The sequence below is a fragment of the Eimeria acervulina genome, genomic scaffold (genome assembly GCF_000499425.1).
Source record: "Eimeria acervulina Houghton genomic scaffold, Eah_scaff7, whole genome shotgun sequence".
NCBI classification, from domain to species: domain Eukaryota; phylum Apicomplexa; class Conoidasida; order Eucoccidiorida; family Eimeriidae; genus Eimeria; species Eimeria acervulina.
In genome coordinates, this window is record NW_013549647.1 from 105391 (window position 1) to 120390 (window position 15000).

Sequence of the window (15000 nt, forward strand, 5' to 3'; positions counted from 1 at the left end):
CCCCCCCCCCTGCGGCCCCGGCCCCCACGCCCACGACCCCTTCCAAACCGCTGCTGCTGCTGCTGCGGCTGCTGCTGCTGCTGCTGCTGCTGCTGCTGCTGCCGACCGCTGCGGCGAGCCATCGCTCGCCCCAAACCCCCGATGCGACCCACCGAACCCCGAGACCCGTACCTTCATAATCAAACACACAAACCCTAAACCCTAAACCCTAAACCCTAAACACTAAACCCGCAGCAGCAAACCCTAATAAAGCCATATATATATATATATATGCAGCAGTAAAAGACGAAGGAGACGAAAGAAAGAGACAGGAGATAAACACAAAGGAGACAAAAAGAGAAAAATGAAAGACAAAAAGGAGACAAAGGAGAGACAAAACAAACAAAAAAAACAAAGACAAACAAACAAAAGAAACAAATAATAAAGACAAAGGAGACAGACAAATAAACAAAAGAAACAGACCATAAAGACAAAGGAGACAGACAAATAAACAGAAGAGACAGACAATAAAGACAAAGGAGACAGCTACCTGCTTCTCTGCAGATAGGCTGGCCGCGGGCCGAAGTAACTCCGGCCCCAGCCCAACGCCTTGCCTCGCCCTCTGCCCCTAGAAGGAGGCAGCCGACCTGCACCCACAAACCCTAAACCCTAAACCCTAAACCCTAAACCCTGAATCTTAGACCCTAGACCAACCCTTTCCTTCTCTGGCTAGGGTATACACACCCTATGAAACAAAGAAAATCAGCAAACACAAAGGGGGCCCCCACAAGCATCAAGGGGGGCCCCTAGATAATAAGACAGTCCTTAACAATCATTTAACCCTAACAATCAGCACCCAGAAGAAGACCTCTAGGGGGCCCCGGGGGCCTTTGGGGGCCCCACAAGAACTTGTGGGGCCCCCAGAGGCCCCCGGGGCCCCGCACGTTCAAAAGGCTTCATAGGCTATCACCGGGGGCCCCCGCATGGCTATAGGGCCCCCTTAGGGGCCCCCAGGGGCCCCTGTGGGGCTTTAAGGGCCCCTGGGGGGCCCCTAAAGGGGGGGCCCCAGGGGCCCCTAGAGTGTGATAGGCGCAGCCAACTGGATAAAGATACCGCTGGCTGGGGGACCCCACAGAAGATAGAAGAATTGAAAGAAGTTGATAAAGAAAAAGACAGAAGGAGACAGAGAGATTTGGGGCTCGAGAGACAGAAGAATGAAGAGAAACGAGGGTCTAGGGTTTAGGGTTTAGGGTTTAGGGTTTGGGGAGGTTATAAGGCCTCACCTAGCTGGCCACCGCGACCCCTGGTGTTGAAACTTCGCACCATCTCCGATGCTTGCTGCTGCCCCCTAGCAAGGCTAGGGTTTAGGGTTTAGGGTTTAGGGTTTGAGACTAAGCCGCACTGCATGCAAGCCCAGCGCTTCTCTCTATGGATGCCCCTTTATAAATAGACAACTTGCTGTTTAAAAGAGGCTGCAGCTGATGCCTGACACCTGCTGCTGCTGCTAATCTGCTGCTGCTGCTGCTGCTGCTGCGGCTGCTGCTGCTGCTGCTGCCGCTGCTGCTGCACCTCAGGAGGCGAACTGATGCGTCTGTCCTTTCTAAGGAAGCAGCTCGGCATGCAAATATCTTTAAATAGGAAATATTAAAAATCCTTGCTGCTGCTGCTGCTGCTGCTGCTGTGGCGGCTGCTGCTGCGGCTCCTCTTGCTGCTGCTGGCTTCCCAGGGGGGGCCGCACATGCAGCGCAGCAGCCAACGGCCACAGCAGCAGCAGCAGCAGCTGCTGCTGCTGCGGCTGCTGCTGCTGGTGTGTGCGTGTATTGTTGGGTGCCCTCGGGCCTCAATTAGGAGTAAAGAATTGCTGCAGCATTTCGTTCATGCCGATTGTTATTACTTTCTTGTTTTAGGGTTTAGGGTTTAGGGTTTAGGGTTTAGAGAGGCGAACTGAGGGATTCGAAATTGGGGTGTATAGGGACCTTCCGTCTCCCGCTGTCTCCTCTTACCGTTAGCACACCTCCCCTTCTCCTGAGGCTGCAGCAGCAGCAGCAGCAACAGCAGCAGCAGCAGCAGCAACAGCAGCAGCAACAACAACAACAGCAGCAGCAGACGCACTCTGGATATCCTGTGTGTCTCTTCGAGTGGTCTCTCTGCTGTCTACGGTTCTCTCGTACAGGGGAGAGGGTTTGAGTTTCAAGCCTAGGGTTTAGGGTTTAGGGTTTAGGGTTTAGCGTCGGCGATGTCTTCCTCTTCAAGGGCCTCTCTCTTTCGCTGTTTCTGCCTCCTTTATTTTAGTCTCTGCTGCTGGCAGCCTCAACAAGCAGCAGCAATAGCAGCAGGAACAGCAACAGCAGCAGCAGCAATGCCTTCCACTACACCACCAGCAGCAGCAGCATCAGGAGAAGCAGCAGCAGCAGCAGCAGCAGCATTAGCGGAAACAGCAAAGGCAGAAGCAGAAGCATTAGCAGAAACAGCAAAGGCAGAAGCAGCAGCAGCAGCAGAAGTAGCAGCAGCAAAAGAAGCAGCAGCAGCAGAAGAAGCAGCAGCAGGGGTGCCTCATGCGGATGACAATGAGGGTAGCCCCGAAGACTATGACTATGTGGGAACGCAGGTTAAAGTAGTTCTGGCGGAGATTGAAGCAGCAGCAGCAGCAGCAGCAGCAGCAGCAGGGACAGAAGTGAAGATTCCTCTTCTGGTTGCTGTTTCAAAGACGTATCCTGCTGCTGCTGTTGCTGCAGCAGCAGCAGCAGGCCTACAACATTTCGGAGAGAATTACCCTCAAGAGTTAATTGACAAATCAAAAAAGCTTCCGGATGATTTGAAGTGGCATTTGATTGGTAGGGAGGTGTGGGGTTTCGGGTGTATACGCAGCTCCTTTCCTCTTCTCTGACGCTCTCCTACTTAGGGTTTAGGGTTTAGGGTTTAGGGTTTAAGGGTTGTTCTACGCAAATGCTGGAGGGGTATGCAGAGTTAGGGGCTATATTAATATCTTCCCTCGTGAATGACTGCCCTTTAGGGCTTAGGGTTTAGGGTTTAGGGTTTAGGGTTTAGGGTTTAGGGTTTAGGGTTTAGGGTTTGCTGCAGGGGGCCTCCAGTCAAACAAAGTGAGAGCTCTGCTGAAGAAGGTGCCTCATCTACACTCTGTTGACTCTGTAGACTCAGAGGATCTCGCTTTGCTGCTGGATAAAGAAGCAGGAAAATTAGGGAGACGGCTCAGAGTGTTGGTGCAGGTAAGCAGCAGCAGCAACAGCAACAGCAGCAGCAGCAACAGCAACAGCAACAGCAGTAAAATGCGTGGGTTTGAAGCCCTCCACGCACGCGTGTATTTCTGCAAGGATGAGTTGGTGTATATTGATATAATTAATTTAATTTAATTAATTTAATTTAATTAATTTAATTAATTATTTGTTTATTTGTTTAATTGTTTAGGTAAACGCAGGAGGAGATCCTCAGAAGAGAGGTGTGTTGGGTTCTGACTGGCCTTCAACTCTGCAGCTAGCGCTTGACTTAGCTCTTCTCATCGTAGAAGAATGCGACAGTCTAATCTTCAGAGGCTTCATGACTGTTGCGTATGCTCAACCCTTGCTGCTGCTGCTGCTGCTGCTGATGCTGCTGCTGATGTTGCTGCTGCTGATGTTGCTGCTGCTGCGGATGTTGTTGCTGATGCTGCTGCTGGTGAGGATGTTGCTGCTGCTGGTGAGGATGTTGCTGCTGATGTTGCTGCTGGTGCGGATGTTGATGCGGATGTTGCTGCTGATGTTGCTGCTGCTGCGGATGTTGCTATTGTTGCATTTGCTGCTGATGTTTCTGCTGCTGCTGCATTTGCTGCTGCCGATGTTGCTACTACTGCTGCTGCTGCTGATAGTGCTGCTGCTAGTAGTGATAGTCGTTCTGCTGCTGTTGCTGCTACTGCTACTTCTGCTGTATTAGTTTTTTGGGGTGTACAACCAGCTGCATGGATGCATGCATGCATGCATGCATGCATGCATGTTTGGGGCTTTGTTTGCGGTGCTGCAGGCCTCAAGAAGCAACAGCAGCAGAGGAAGCGTTTACAAGAATGGCGGAGCTAAAAACTGCTGCGCTGGCCAATGACACAATCAGAGAAAGTTTAGGGGGTGCGGTTGTCTGCAAATAAATAAATATAATTATAATTAATTTAGATAAAGATACGCTTCTTATAAATATGTATATATGTATATATATATACATACATATATACATATATATATATATATGTATATATATCTGCATGTTATTCGATACATTATCTTTATTAAGATAAATAAGACGATAATACTAATCTATTCTTTTATATATATATATTTATTTGTTTATTTGTTTATTTGTTTATTTGTTTGTAGGCGAAGACTTAGAGTTGAGCATGGGGATGTCTCGAGATATGCAGGCGGCAATCGCCCACGGCAGTACTCAAGTCCGAGTCGGCACCGCAATCTTTGGGGCGCGTAAAACCCGAAGGGTTTAGGGTTTAGGGTTTAGGGTTTAGGGTTTAGGGTTTAGGGCCTTTAGATGCTTGGGTTTCAGCCCCACATACAGCCCAAGGAATGGGCGACATACATGCATGCATGCAAGCATGCATGCATGCAGATTAAATGAAGGGGGTTTCTTTATATTTATATACATGCATATATATATATATATATATATGCTTCATTGGGTGCTGTTCTTCTGCATGCAGCCCCAGACACCAGCAGCAGATAGAGCCCGCATGCATGCATAAATGCTGCAGCAAGTAGCAGCTGTTTGCTGCTGCGTGCAATAGATTTGTTGCAGCTGCTTCTGCTTGAAGAAGGGGCTGCTGCTGCTGTTGTGCAGCGAGCGCCTTTCTTTTTGCTGTTGCTGCGCTGCTGTTGCTGCTGCACTGCTGCTGCTGCAAGCGGGGCCCTGCTCTTCATATAATATTATTTTAAATAGAATACGTTTGCCGAATTTATTATGCTTTTAATCTCCGTACAAATTCAAATAGCCAACTGCATGCAACAAGCCCCAAAGTTCTGCATGCATGCAGTGCACTCCAAGTGTCTAGGGTTTAGGGTTTAGGGTTTAGGGTTCAGGGATTAGGGTTAAGGGCAGCAGCTCCTTCAACCTCACTGTTTTGAAAGCAATATAGGGTTTATTTTATTGTAGGGTTTAGGGTTTAGGGTTTAGGGTTTAAGATGCAGTCTGTTTTTAGAGGGTGTATATGATTGATTATATATTATATTACGATTGTAATAAATTATATTTTCACCTTAATAAATATAAATATAACATATTTATATTAATAAAAATATTTAATATGCATGAAGGCAGACAAAGACAAACAGTATTTCTACTGCATACAAACATTTATATATATTTAATATATACACGAGCACTTGTAGAAATGCAATATGTATGCGTATATATATTAAACTATATTTTTATATATCGTAGAGTATAATATATAACTATACATATTTTTATTTATATATTTGTACATATATATATATATATATAAACATAAATATATCCTCGATAAACATAATATTAAATACAAACAAGTGCTCGTATGACTATATCATACACAAATATATATAATATATATAATACTATATAATATTATATATATATATACATATATATATTTATCTATAAAAGGAGACAGCATTATATTAGATTATTACTCAACTCAGTCTCCTTTGCTGCATCAAAGGAGACAGTGCTGTCTCTTTTTCTGGTAGAGTGCAGCTCTTGCTGTTTATGTTTAATTATTTTTTGTTGTTTTTATGTAGCTATCGATAAAGATTGTGAAATAAAATTAATTTTTTAGTATAACACCAACAGCTGCACAGCGGAGCGTCTCCTTCATTATACAGCAGCATATGCATAGGCTTCCTTCTAATGCAATAAAACCCTAACTTCATCATTAAGGGCCCCGATAAAGAGACCCCACAAGGGCCCCACACACAGGATCCTACCCCACAGACGATCCCAGGTGGTGGGATCGTCTGTGGGGACGATCCCAGTAGGTGGGATCGTATGTGGGGATTCCCGCCCCATGTGGAGGCCCCTCTAACGGCCCTTAAAAAGACCCCTATTAAGCCCCCTGTGTGTCCCCTATAAGGGCCCTTGTGGGGCCCCTATTAGAGGCGGAGAAGGACCCTTTGGGGGGCCCCTTTGGAGGCCCCTGTGGGGGCCCCTGTGGGGGCCCCCTGTGGGGGCCCCTGTGGGGGCCCTGTGGGGCCGCGCTTTGTTGGGTGGGGCTGCGTTTGAATGATGAGGTTGAGTTGTTTGTGTTTGTTTGTTTTTTGTTGTTCGATATTTGCTGGTCTTTAATATTTATGAAGCCAGCAGCAGCAACAGGAGGAGGGTGCTGCAGAGAAAGTGTGTTTGTGTTATGTGGATGAGGGCTGTGTTTAGAGGCTTTTTCTTTGTATTGTTCTTTGTTTTGAAGCCGTTTAAATTAAATATACTATTTAAATCTTATGTTTTACTCTTTTATCGTAAAACTCTCTTTTTTTTCAATCTCCTGCTCTCTGCATCACCCCCGCATATTGCTTGGCCCGCAGCAGCTGCGCATACACCCGAGGGTTTTAATAGGAAGAAAAGAATATATAAAACCTTTATAGCTTTTGTTTTTACGTTTCATCTTCTTTTAGAACTTCTTTTTACGTTAGTCTGCCCCACCAGACCCTTTTTTATTCATTGGGGCCCTCATATACCCCCCCCTGCAGCCGCTGCAGCTGATGCTGGTGCTGCTGCTGGTGCTGCTGCTGCTGCGAGCAGCACATTAACATGCACTGCAGCTGCAGGGAGTTGGGCCCCTTGGTGCCCATGGGCGAGCCTCTCAAGGCGGCGACCCAGGCGCAGCAGCAGCAGCTGCTGCTGCAAGAGCAGCAACAGCAACAACAGCAACACGCCCAGCAGCAGCGTCGCTTGCAGCAGCAGAGGCTGCAGCAGCACTGCGTCCAGGAGCAATGCCTTCTTCAGCACCAGCATCTGCAGCAGCAATTGACGCCACCTTTTCATCAGCAGCTGCTGCCGCAGCAGCAGCTGCTCCTGACGCAACAGCAGCAGCAGCAGCAGCATTTGCTGCACGAGGAATGCGTACACTCCAGACGGCACTGCTGGGATGCTGATCCTTCTGTTGCTGCAGCAGCAGCAGCAGCAAACGATGCGCCTCTATGGAGGGGCTATAATGATGCACACCCCTTAGTACAGCAGCTACTAGAGTACCAGCGGCAGCAGGAGCAGTTGCTGCAGCAGCAGCATCTGCAGCAGCTGCAGCATCTGGATCAACTGCTTCACCCTGATGCCTTTAACGCCGCCCCCTCCCAGCCTCGCTGGTCTCACCGCAAGCAGCTGCAGCAGCAGCACCACCAACAGCAGCAGCTGCCGCAGCAGCAGCAGCAACAGCACGAACAACAACAACAACAGCAACAACAACAGCAGCAGCAGCTGCCTCCGCAGCAGCAGCGGAAGCAGCATTCAACGCAGCAGCCGCCCCCACCGCCGCAGCAACCCCCGCCTCCGCCTCCGCTACAGCAGCACCCGCTGCTACAGCAGCAGCAGCAGCAGCAACAGCAGCAGCAGCCGCTGCTGCAGAACCCCCAGCTAGAAGGGAGACGCTTGCTGCTGCCTGCTGCAGGCCTCAGGGAGCGAAGGGGTCAGAGCTCTTCACCCCTGAGCCCTCTGCTGCCAACTCCGCCTCAGCCTCCGCGGCAGCAGCAGCAGCAGCAGCAGCAGCAGATGCTGCTGCAGCACAGAAGAATGTACAGCAGAAAACCCCACATCGATAGAATCTCCGAGTTAAGGTATATACACCGCCACCAAGACAAACAGATTCTCTCTACGAGCCCTGAAGGCTCAGCAGGAAGCGGCAGCAGCTCCCAGCAGGCGCAGCAGCAGCAGCAGCAGCAGCAGAAGCAGCAGCAGCAGCTGCTGCAAAAACAACAGCCCTACAAGCAACACCAACAGCAGAGAAACCTCCAGGAGAAGCAACAAACAAAGCAGCAGCAGCAGCAACAACAGCAGCAGCAGCAGCAGCTCGCGCACCAGGAGAAACAACAGCAGCAGCAACAAAAACAACAGCAGCAGCAGCAACAGCAACAGCAGCAGCAGCAGCAGGTGCAAGACGCTCTAAAGAAGCCCGCTTCGGCTTCCTGCTGCCTTTCTCCTGAGGATGAAGCAACACTGGCGCAGCTGCTGCAGCAAAGAGTTAAGAGAGTTAGAGTAGAGCAGCTGGTGCTGCGGCTGCTGAGAGATATGCAGTGCCGCAAGGGAAAGGTCTCCGCGAAGCAGCAAGAACACTTGCAGCAGCTGCTGCTGCTGCAGCAGGTACTGCTGCAGCAGCAAGCACAGATGTGGGATACCGCGCTGCTGCTTAGAGCCGTATACCCAGGGGCCCCTATGCAGCAGCAGCAACTGCAGCAGCAGCAGCAGCAGCAGCAAGAACAGCAGGAGCAGCACGAACTGCAACAAGCATTTGAGTGCGAAATTAAGAGCAGCCTTAGCAGCATCCGGCTGCAGCAGCAGAACCACCACGACTTGCTGCTGCAGATGCAGCAGCAAGTAGCAGCAAGCAGGGCCGATGTGCTGCAGGCAGCAGCAGCGCAGCAGAAGCTGAAGCAGCGGCTGCAGCAGCTTAGCGTAGAGTTTAGCAGGTTGTCGTTTGGAGGCCCTGAAGAGATGGGGGAGGCGGAGCGGCAGCAGCAGCAGCAGGTGCTGCAGCAGCAGCAGGTGCTGCAGCAGCTGCAGCAAATAAGGCAGCAAATGCATCAAGATGTTGTTGCTGCACGAACAATAAGCAGAGGCTTACGCCTTGAAGCAGCAGCACTTTGGGATAAGTTAAGAAGGGCCCAGAGAAGAAACAGCATACTGAGGACCCCTGCTGCAGGCAAAGAGCAGCAGCAGCAGGAGCAGGAGCAGCAGCAGCAGCAGCAGCAGCAGCAGAGCCTCCCAGCCCACCCCACCTCCCTGCGGGCATCAAGCCGACAGCGACAGCATAGCGGCAACGACACGTGGAGCAGCAGCAGCAGCAGCAAAAGGAGCAGCAGCAGTGCAGCAACTGCAGCGGCAAACGCAGCAGCAGCGCAGCAACTGCAACAGTAGCACTCGAAGCAACCTGCTGTCTCCAGCAATGGGCGGGATAAGCACAAACGTGCAGCAGCAGCAGCAGCGCAGCAGCAAGTGCAGCAGCAGCAGCGCAGCAACAAGTGCAGCAGCAGCAGCGCAGCAGTAGAATGTGCAGCAGCAGCAGCAGCAGCAGCAGCAGCAGCAGCAGCAGCAGCGCAGCAGCAAGTGCAGCAGCAGCAGCGCAGCAGCAACGCAGCAACAGGTGCAGCGGGAGCACCGCTGCAGCGAGCGCAGCAGAAGCAGCGCAGCAGCAAATGCAGCAGCAACGTCGGCTGTAGCAACAGCAAACTACATGCAGGAAACCCTCCTCCAGGCATTTGGTGGTGATAGAAGAACTGCAGCAAGCGCAGCAGCAATGACAGCAGCGCAGCAGCAGCAACAGAAGCGCAGCAGAAGCAACAGCAGCCGCTCTAGAGTCAGCAGCAATACCGCCAATGCTAGCGGTACTGCAGCAGCATCGCTAATAGCAGCAGCAGCAGCAAGGACAGCAGCAGCAGCAGCAGCATTAGCGGCAGAAGAAGCAACAAAAGGCTGTCGCCAGCAGCAGCAAAAGCAGCAAAGCAAAAGCAGCATCAACAAGAGCAAAGCTAACGGCAGCCACAGCAGCAACAAGCACAGCAGCAGCAGCAACAGCAGCGCGCAACCAAACATCACCATCAATAGCAACAGCAAAGCACAAGGAAGGTCAGCTGCCGCAGGAGCAGCAGCAGCAGCAGCAGCTGCTGCTGCTGCTGCTGCAGCAGCAATGACGGCAGCAGAGAAGGTCAGCGGTAGCAGCAAAAAAGGCTAACGCAAGGACGGTGAGACCAAAACTACCATCATCAACAGCAGCAGCAGCAGCAGCAGCAGCAGCAGCAGCAGTAGCGGCAGCAGCAGCGGCAGCAGCGGCAGCAGCAGCACCCGAAACACCATTTTATTATTGAGTTATTAGTACTATTCTCATCATCAACAGCAGCAGCCACAGCAGCAAAGCTTCCTGGAGGACACTGCTGCAGCAGAGCAGCCGCTGCGGCAGCAGCGGTAGAGCAGCAGCAGCAGCAGCAGCACCAGCAGCAGCATTTTATCGAGGGGCCTGTTTATACCCCAGCTGGTTTGTATACGTACTATTTAGCTGGAGGGGTCGGCAAAAGAGTTAATTGTTGCTGCAGTAGGCATCCATGGGATCCGATCCCATATGGGATCCGATCCCCGCAAGGAGCCGATCCCAGCAACAAGCCGATCCCAGCGTGGATCCGATCCCCGTACGGATCCGATCCCCGCAAGGATCCGATCCCGTATGGGATCCGATCCCCGCAGGAACCGATCCTACATGGGATCCGATCCCATGTAACGGTTCTACCCCAGCACTATCCGATCTCCGCAAGGATCCGATCCCCGCAAGGATCCGATCCCCATAAGGACCCAATCCTCCCTGGGATCCGATCCCAGCATTGATCCGATCCCCGCAAGGAACCGATCCCACATGGGATCCGATCCCTGCAGGATCCGATCCCCACAAAGATCCAATCCTCCCTGGGATCCGGTCCCCGCAGGATCCGATCCCCGCAGGATCCGATCCTATGTGGGATCCGATCCCCGCAAAGGAGTCGACCCCACAGGGAGACGATCCCATTGGGGTGGGGTTTCTTGTGGGGTTTTAATTCAAAGGACTGAGTGTGTATATTCCACAGTGCCCGTGTTTGTTTGTCTTCTTGTGGGCCCCGTTGAGGTGTATACGCAGCTCGGGCCGATGTACACTTAAGACAAGCATAGGGAAATCAAACTTTCTTTTTAAGGCTTGCTGTTCTTCTTCACCTGCACCTAAACCCCAGCCCCATTGCTTCTAGGGTTTAGGGTTTACAGAATAGGGTTTGGGGTTTAGCAAGGAGCCCAGCTTGCGTGTTAGGCTTTAGGGTTTAGGGTTTAGGGTTTAGGGTTTAGGGTTTAGAATACTTACTCAAAGAAAGGAAAAGGTAGTCTTGAACAACATTGCCCTTGTTTACTGTATTCTAGTTGCTGCAGCTTGCGTTGCTGCCGATGCTGCTCAACTGCTGCTGCTGCTTTTGCTGCTGCTGATGCTGCTGCTGTTTTTGCTGGTGCTGGTGCTGCTGCTGCTCTACTGCTGCTTCTGTTACTGCTCCATTGCTGCTGCTGCTGCTTCTGCTGCTGCTGCTAGACGAAGCAAGGAGATGCTAAGGGGAAGCAGTTCTCTCCAGTGCTGCAGCAGCAGCAGCAATACGCCTTTTATTGAGTTAAAGTTTGTCTTTTAGTATTTTCATGCGCATGCAGAATAAAGAAACGAAGTAGAAAAGGGTTTAAACGTCTTTCTTTGTTAATGCATGCATTAAATGAAACAGATTTTTTTAGTCTATTATCTTTTATATCTTCTATCTTAATGCATTTGCTAACACATAAAGACATAAAATATAAAAGATAATTAAATAAATATATGCCTCCTTCTCTTTAAAAGAAAAACCTCTCTCCTAATCTCCTAATCTTCGCATGCATGCATCATGCATACGGCTATGCTTTGGGGCTTCCTTCTTTTGTTTTCTTCTTTTTTGTTCGTCTCCTAGAAGCTGCTAATCCCTGAACTCGCATGCAGCAGCTCCTGCAGCAACAGCAGACATATAGATAGTATATCTATATACTATATATGTACACTCCTATACATATATATATATATATATATATATATATATATATGTATATATATATGTTTGAGTGTGTGTGTGTGTGTGTGCATGTATATAAAGTGAAGAAATATACCTATTTAACACAAAAAGCCGATATATCTATATAAAGAAATAATATATCTATATAAATAAATAATATATCTATATAAAGAAACAATATATCTATATAAAGTATATAAATAATATATCTCTATAAAGTAAATAAATATATCTAAAAAGACATTTAAAAACCTATTTAATGGAATCGCTAATATAAACCCCTTTTATTTTCCTCGTGAGCTTAGCTTAATAAACCCTAAACCCTAAACCCTAAACCCTAAACCCTAGCAGGTATGCATGCCTGCGTCAGTGGTTAGAGGAACTATACTGCGGTATTACTTTGCAATAGAAAGAAGTTTATTTAAAAAGATTAAAGAAATGAATATATTTATTTATTTTATTTCTTTTTATCTTTTTTATTGCTGCTGCAGCACCTGCATGCATCTGAAAACGTTATATACAGCAGCAGCAACAGCAGCAGCAGCAGCAGCCGCAGCAGAAGAACAGCAGCAGCAGCAACAGCAGCAACAACAGCAGCTGTTGTTACAAAGAGCATAATTATTTGAATGCGTGAATTAAATATATCCATGTAAACAAACCCCTTAGGTTTTTATTGCTTTAAGTAGAGAGAGTCAGCTGCTTGTTGCTGCTGTTTATAATATAACAGCGGGGCCCCCTCTACCTTCTCTTCTCTGCAGCCTTTGCTTCTAAGCCCTTCCTTTATCCTCCTCATGCATCTCTAAAGACATCACCACAATGCAAACAGCCCTAGCCTGCGGCTGCAGGGCAGCAGCAGCAGCAGCAGCAGCAGCAGCAGCAGCAGCGGGAGCAGCAACAGCATCGGCAGCGGCAGTCGCTGGTTCCGGTGCAGCAGCGCGACACACGCACCATGCATCTACACCAGCAGCAGCAGCAACAGCTGCAGCAGCAGCAACAACAACAACAACAGCAGCGCCTGCTGCACCTGCCCCTTTGAACTTTGCTTCAACAGCTTGCAGCTTAGCGGATATTCAGCGTTATAGAGGTCTCCTTCAGGGGGCCCCCAGGGGCCCCCGGGGGCCCCCATCGCACAGACAACTACCAGTTAGTGGATGTGATATAAGCCAGCGCTTCAGCAGCAACATGCAGCGCTTCTACACATCTATAGGGGTGCAGCAGTCGCTGCACCTCGCTGCTGCTGCTGCTGCAGAAGCAGAAGCAGCTGCAACAGCTGCTCCTGCAGCAACAACAGCAGCAGGAATTAGCAGCAAGGCAGCAAAATCAAGACCTTTGCTGCAGAATCTGCAGCTGCAACGCCACTCGCAGCTACACCTGCCGCAGCAGCGGGTGCTGCAGCAGCTCCTGCAGCAGCAGCAGCAGCAGCAGCAGCAGGGTGTGTTCTCATGGAATAGTTGCGGTTTAGGTCTTTCTAGAAGCCAGTGGCGTTTGTTTAACACAGCAGCAGCAGCAGCAACAGCAGCAGCAGCAACAGCAGCAGCAACAGCAGCAGCAGCACAAACCCCGGACTCCGCTTCAACCCCATCAGGGAAGGCGGCGGCTTCGCATGCGTCGAAGCAGCAGCAGCAGCAGCAGCAGCAGCAGCAGCATTCCTATAGAAGATACTCGGCGGGGATGGGGGGCCCCAGGGGCCCTGGGGGCCCCCGCAACTCCTGGGGCGTAGCAGGGGTATTGAAAGCAGCAGCAAGATTTACAGTTAATATAACTCTAAAGCTATTGAAGCTTACGTGGCGGTTAGCTTAAACCCTAAACCCTAAACCCTAAACCCTAGCTGGCCTTTGCACCAAGTTAAAGAGGGTGATTGTGTGCACTGAGCGCGAATTCAAAACAATACGGCAAGGGGAACCGTTTAGGGTTTAGGGTTTAGGGTTTAGGGTTTAGGGTTTAAGCTTCTGCTACAGAGGCTGTCTCCTTTTCTGCGGTGTATTAAACCCTCGTTAGAGATTGGCGTTGCTATACTTCAATGTCTCCTGTTTTAGGGTTTAGGGTTTAGGGTTTAGGGTTTAGTTGTTGTTTCTGTCTCTTTCTCTGTCTCTGTTTGTTTGTTTGTTTATTTTTGTTTTTATTTTTATTTATTTATTTCCCCCTCTATTTTTATTTATTTCCTTTTAAAGCAATTGTTTTTAATTTAATTAATTTTATTTAATTTTATTTAGTTTGTCTCTTTTGTTTTTAGGCTTGGGCTGAGCACCTGCCGATACACCGCAGAATTCATTCGCAATCCGCGTGTAGCAGAGAAGTGGTATACGCACCTAAAAGAAGGTGCTGCAAATATCGTTTTTATCTTTTCTTTTGTCTCTTCTTCTGTCTCTTCTTCTGTCTCCTTTTGTCTCCTTTTGTCTCCTTTTGTCTCTTCTTCTGTCCCTTCTTTTGTCTCTTTTTTTTGTCTCCTCCTTGTCTCTTCTTTTGTCTCTTCTTTCTTTCGTCTCTTCTTTCTTTTGTCTCTTCTTTCTTTTGTTTCTTCTTTTGTCTCTTCTTTTGTCTCTCTCTTTGTCTCTCTTTTTCTGTTTTTATCTGCATTTGATTCTTTTTGTCTCCTTTTGTCTTTTTTCTGTCTCTTTCTTTGTCTCCTTTTGTCTCCTTTTAGCGTCTTTGTTCGTCTTTATCACTTTCTTTGTCTGCTTTTTCTGTTTATTGGGCTTATCTGTTTATTTATTTTTCTTGCTTTGTTTGTCTCTGTCTCTGTCTCTTCTCCTTTCACTCCGCTTCCACCTGCTGCTCCTCCCTCTCAGCCCCCTCTAGGGTTTAGGGTTTAGGGTTCATGGCATAGGGTTTAGGGTTTAGGGTTTAGGGTTTACGGTTTAGGGTTTAGGGTTTATGGTTTAGGGTTTCGGGTTCAGGCTTCAATGGTTTGGGGTGTAGGGTTTAGGGTTTAGGGTTTAGGGTTTAGGGTTTAGGGTTTAGGGTTTAGGGTTTGTGGTTTGTGTGTGTAGCGACACTGCACACTGTGCGTTGGTGTATGACTGGCTTTCGTTTATTTTTCGCCAATGTTCGCGTGTCTTATCAACTTTTAAAGAAGAAGATATTAGGATATCCACTTCGTTATAACGAGCACAAGCTTCTTGTTAGTCTCATCCCTTTGTTTGTTTCTGTGTTTATTTGTTTATTTATTTGTTTGTTTGTTTGTTTTGTTTGTTTGTTTGTTTTGTTTGTTTGTTTGTTTGTTTTGTTTGTTTGTTTGTTTGTTTTGTTTGTTTGT

The 15000-nt window shown here is 48.7% G+C and overlaps 6 protein-coding genes across 6 annotated transcripts in view; 4 read left to right on the forward strand and 2 right to left on the reverse strand.

The window, feature by feature from the left end:
* EAH_00002190 (hypothetical protein, conserved) overlaps nt 1-1305 on the reverse strand; it is a gene marked incomplete at both ends in the record, with an annotated part of 2181 nt that extends 876 nt beyond the window's left edge. The window contains 3 exons of the mRNA XM_013394638.1: nt 49-171; nt 530-626; nt 1263-1305. Coding sequence (XP_013250092.1) covers nt 49-171; nt 530-626; nt 1263-1305 — 263 coding nt within the window. The remainder of the gene's footprint in view (nt 1-48; nt 172-529; nt 627-1262) is intronic.
* A 412-nt stretch (nt 1306-1717) lies between these two features.
* Nucleotides 1718-5104, forward strand: EAH_00002200 (proline synthetase co-transcribed protein, putative; the record flags this gene model as incomplete). Its single annotated transcript, XM_013394639.1, has 8 exons — nt 1718-1806; nt 1917-2103; nt 2288-2813; nt 3061-3206; nt 3406-3545; nt 3994-4091; nt 4338-4439; nt 5049-5104. 8 exons carry the CDS (start codon nt 1718-1720, stop codon nt 5102-5104), a joined length of 1344 nt encoding a protein of 447 aa, XP_013250093.1.
* Nucleotides 5105-6789: 1685 nt separating this feature from the next.
* Nucleotides 6790-9066, forward strand: EAH_00002210 (hypothetical protein, conserved; the record flags this gene model as incomplete). The annotated part of the gene is made up of 1 exon (XM_013394640.1): nt 6790-9066. One exon carries the CDS (start codon nt 6790-6792, stop codon nt 9064-9066), a length of 2277 nt encoding a protein of 758 aa, XP_013250094.1.
* Nucleotides 9067-9445: 379 nt separating this feature from the next.
* Nucleotides 9446-9880, forward strand: EAH_00002220 (hypothetical protein; the record flags this gene model as incomplete). Its single annotated transcript, XM_013394641.1, has 1 exon — nt 9446-9880. One exon carries the CDS (start codon nt 9446-9448, stop codon nt 9878-9880), a length of 435 nt encoding a protein of 144 aa, XP_013250095.1.
* A 342-nt stretch (nt 9881-10222) lies between these two features.
* EAH_00002230 (hypothetical protein) lies at nt 10223-10702 on the reverse strand (the record flags this gene model as incomplete). The annotated part of the gene is made up of 1 exon (XM_013394642.1): nt 10223-10702. The coding sequence occupies one exon, from the start codon at nt 10700-10702 to the stop codon at nt 10223-10225; it is 480 nt and encodes a 159-aa protein (XP_013250096.1).
* A 1858-nt stretch (nt 10703-12560) lies between these two features.
* EAH_00002240 (hypothetical protein, conserved) overlaps nt 12561-15000 on the forward strand; it is a gene marked incomplete at both ends in the record, with an annotated part of 9472 nt that continues 7032 nt past the window's right edge. The window contains 3 exons of the mRNA XM_013394643.1: nt 12561-13534; nt 13978-14063; nt 14735-14865. Coding sequence (XP_013250097.1) covers nt 12561-13534; nt 13978-14063; nt 14735-14865 — 1191 coding nt within the window. The remainder of the gene's footprint in view (nt 13535-13977; nt 14064-14734; nt 14866-15000) is intronic.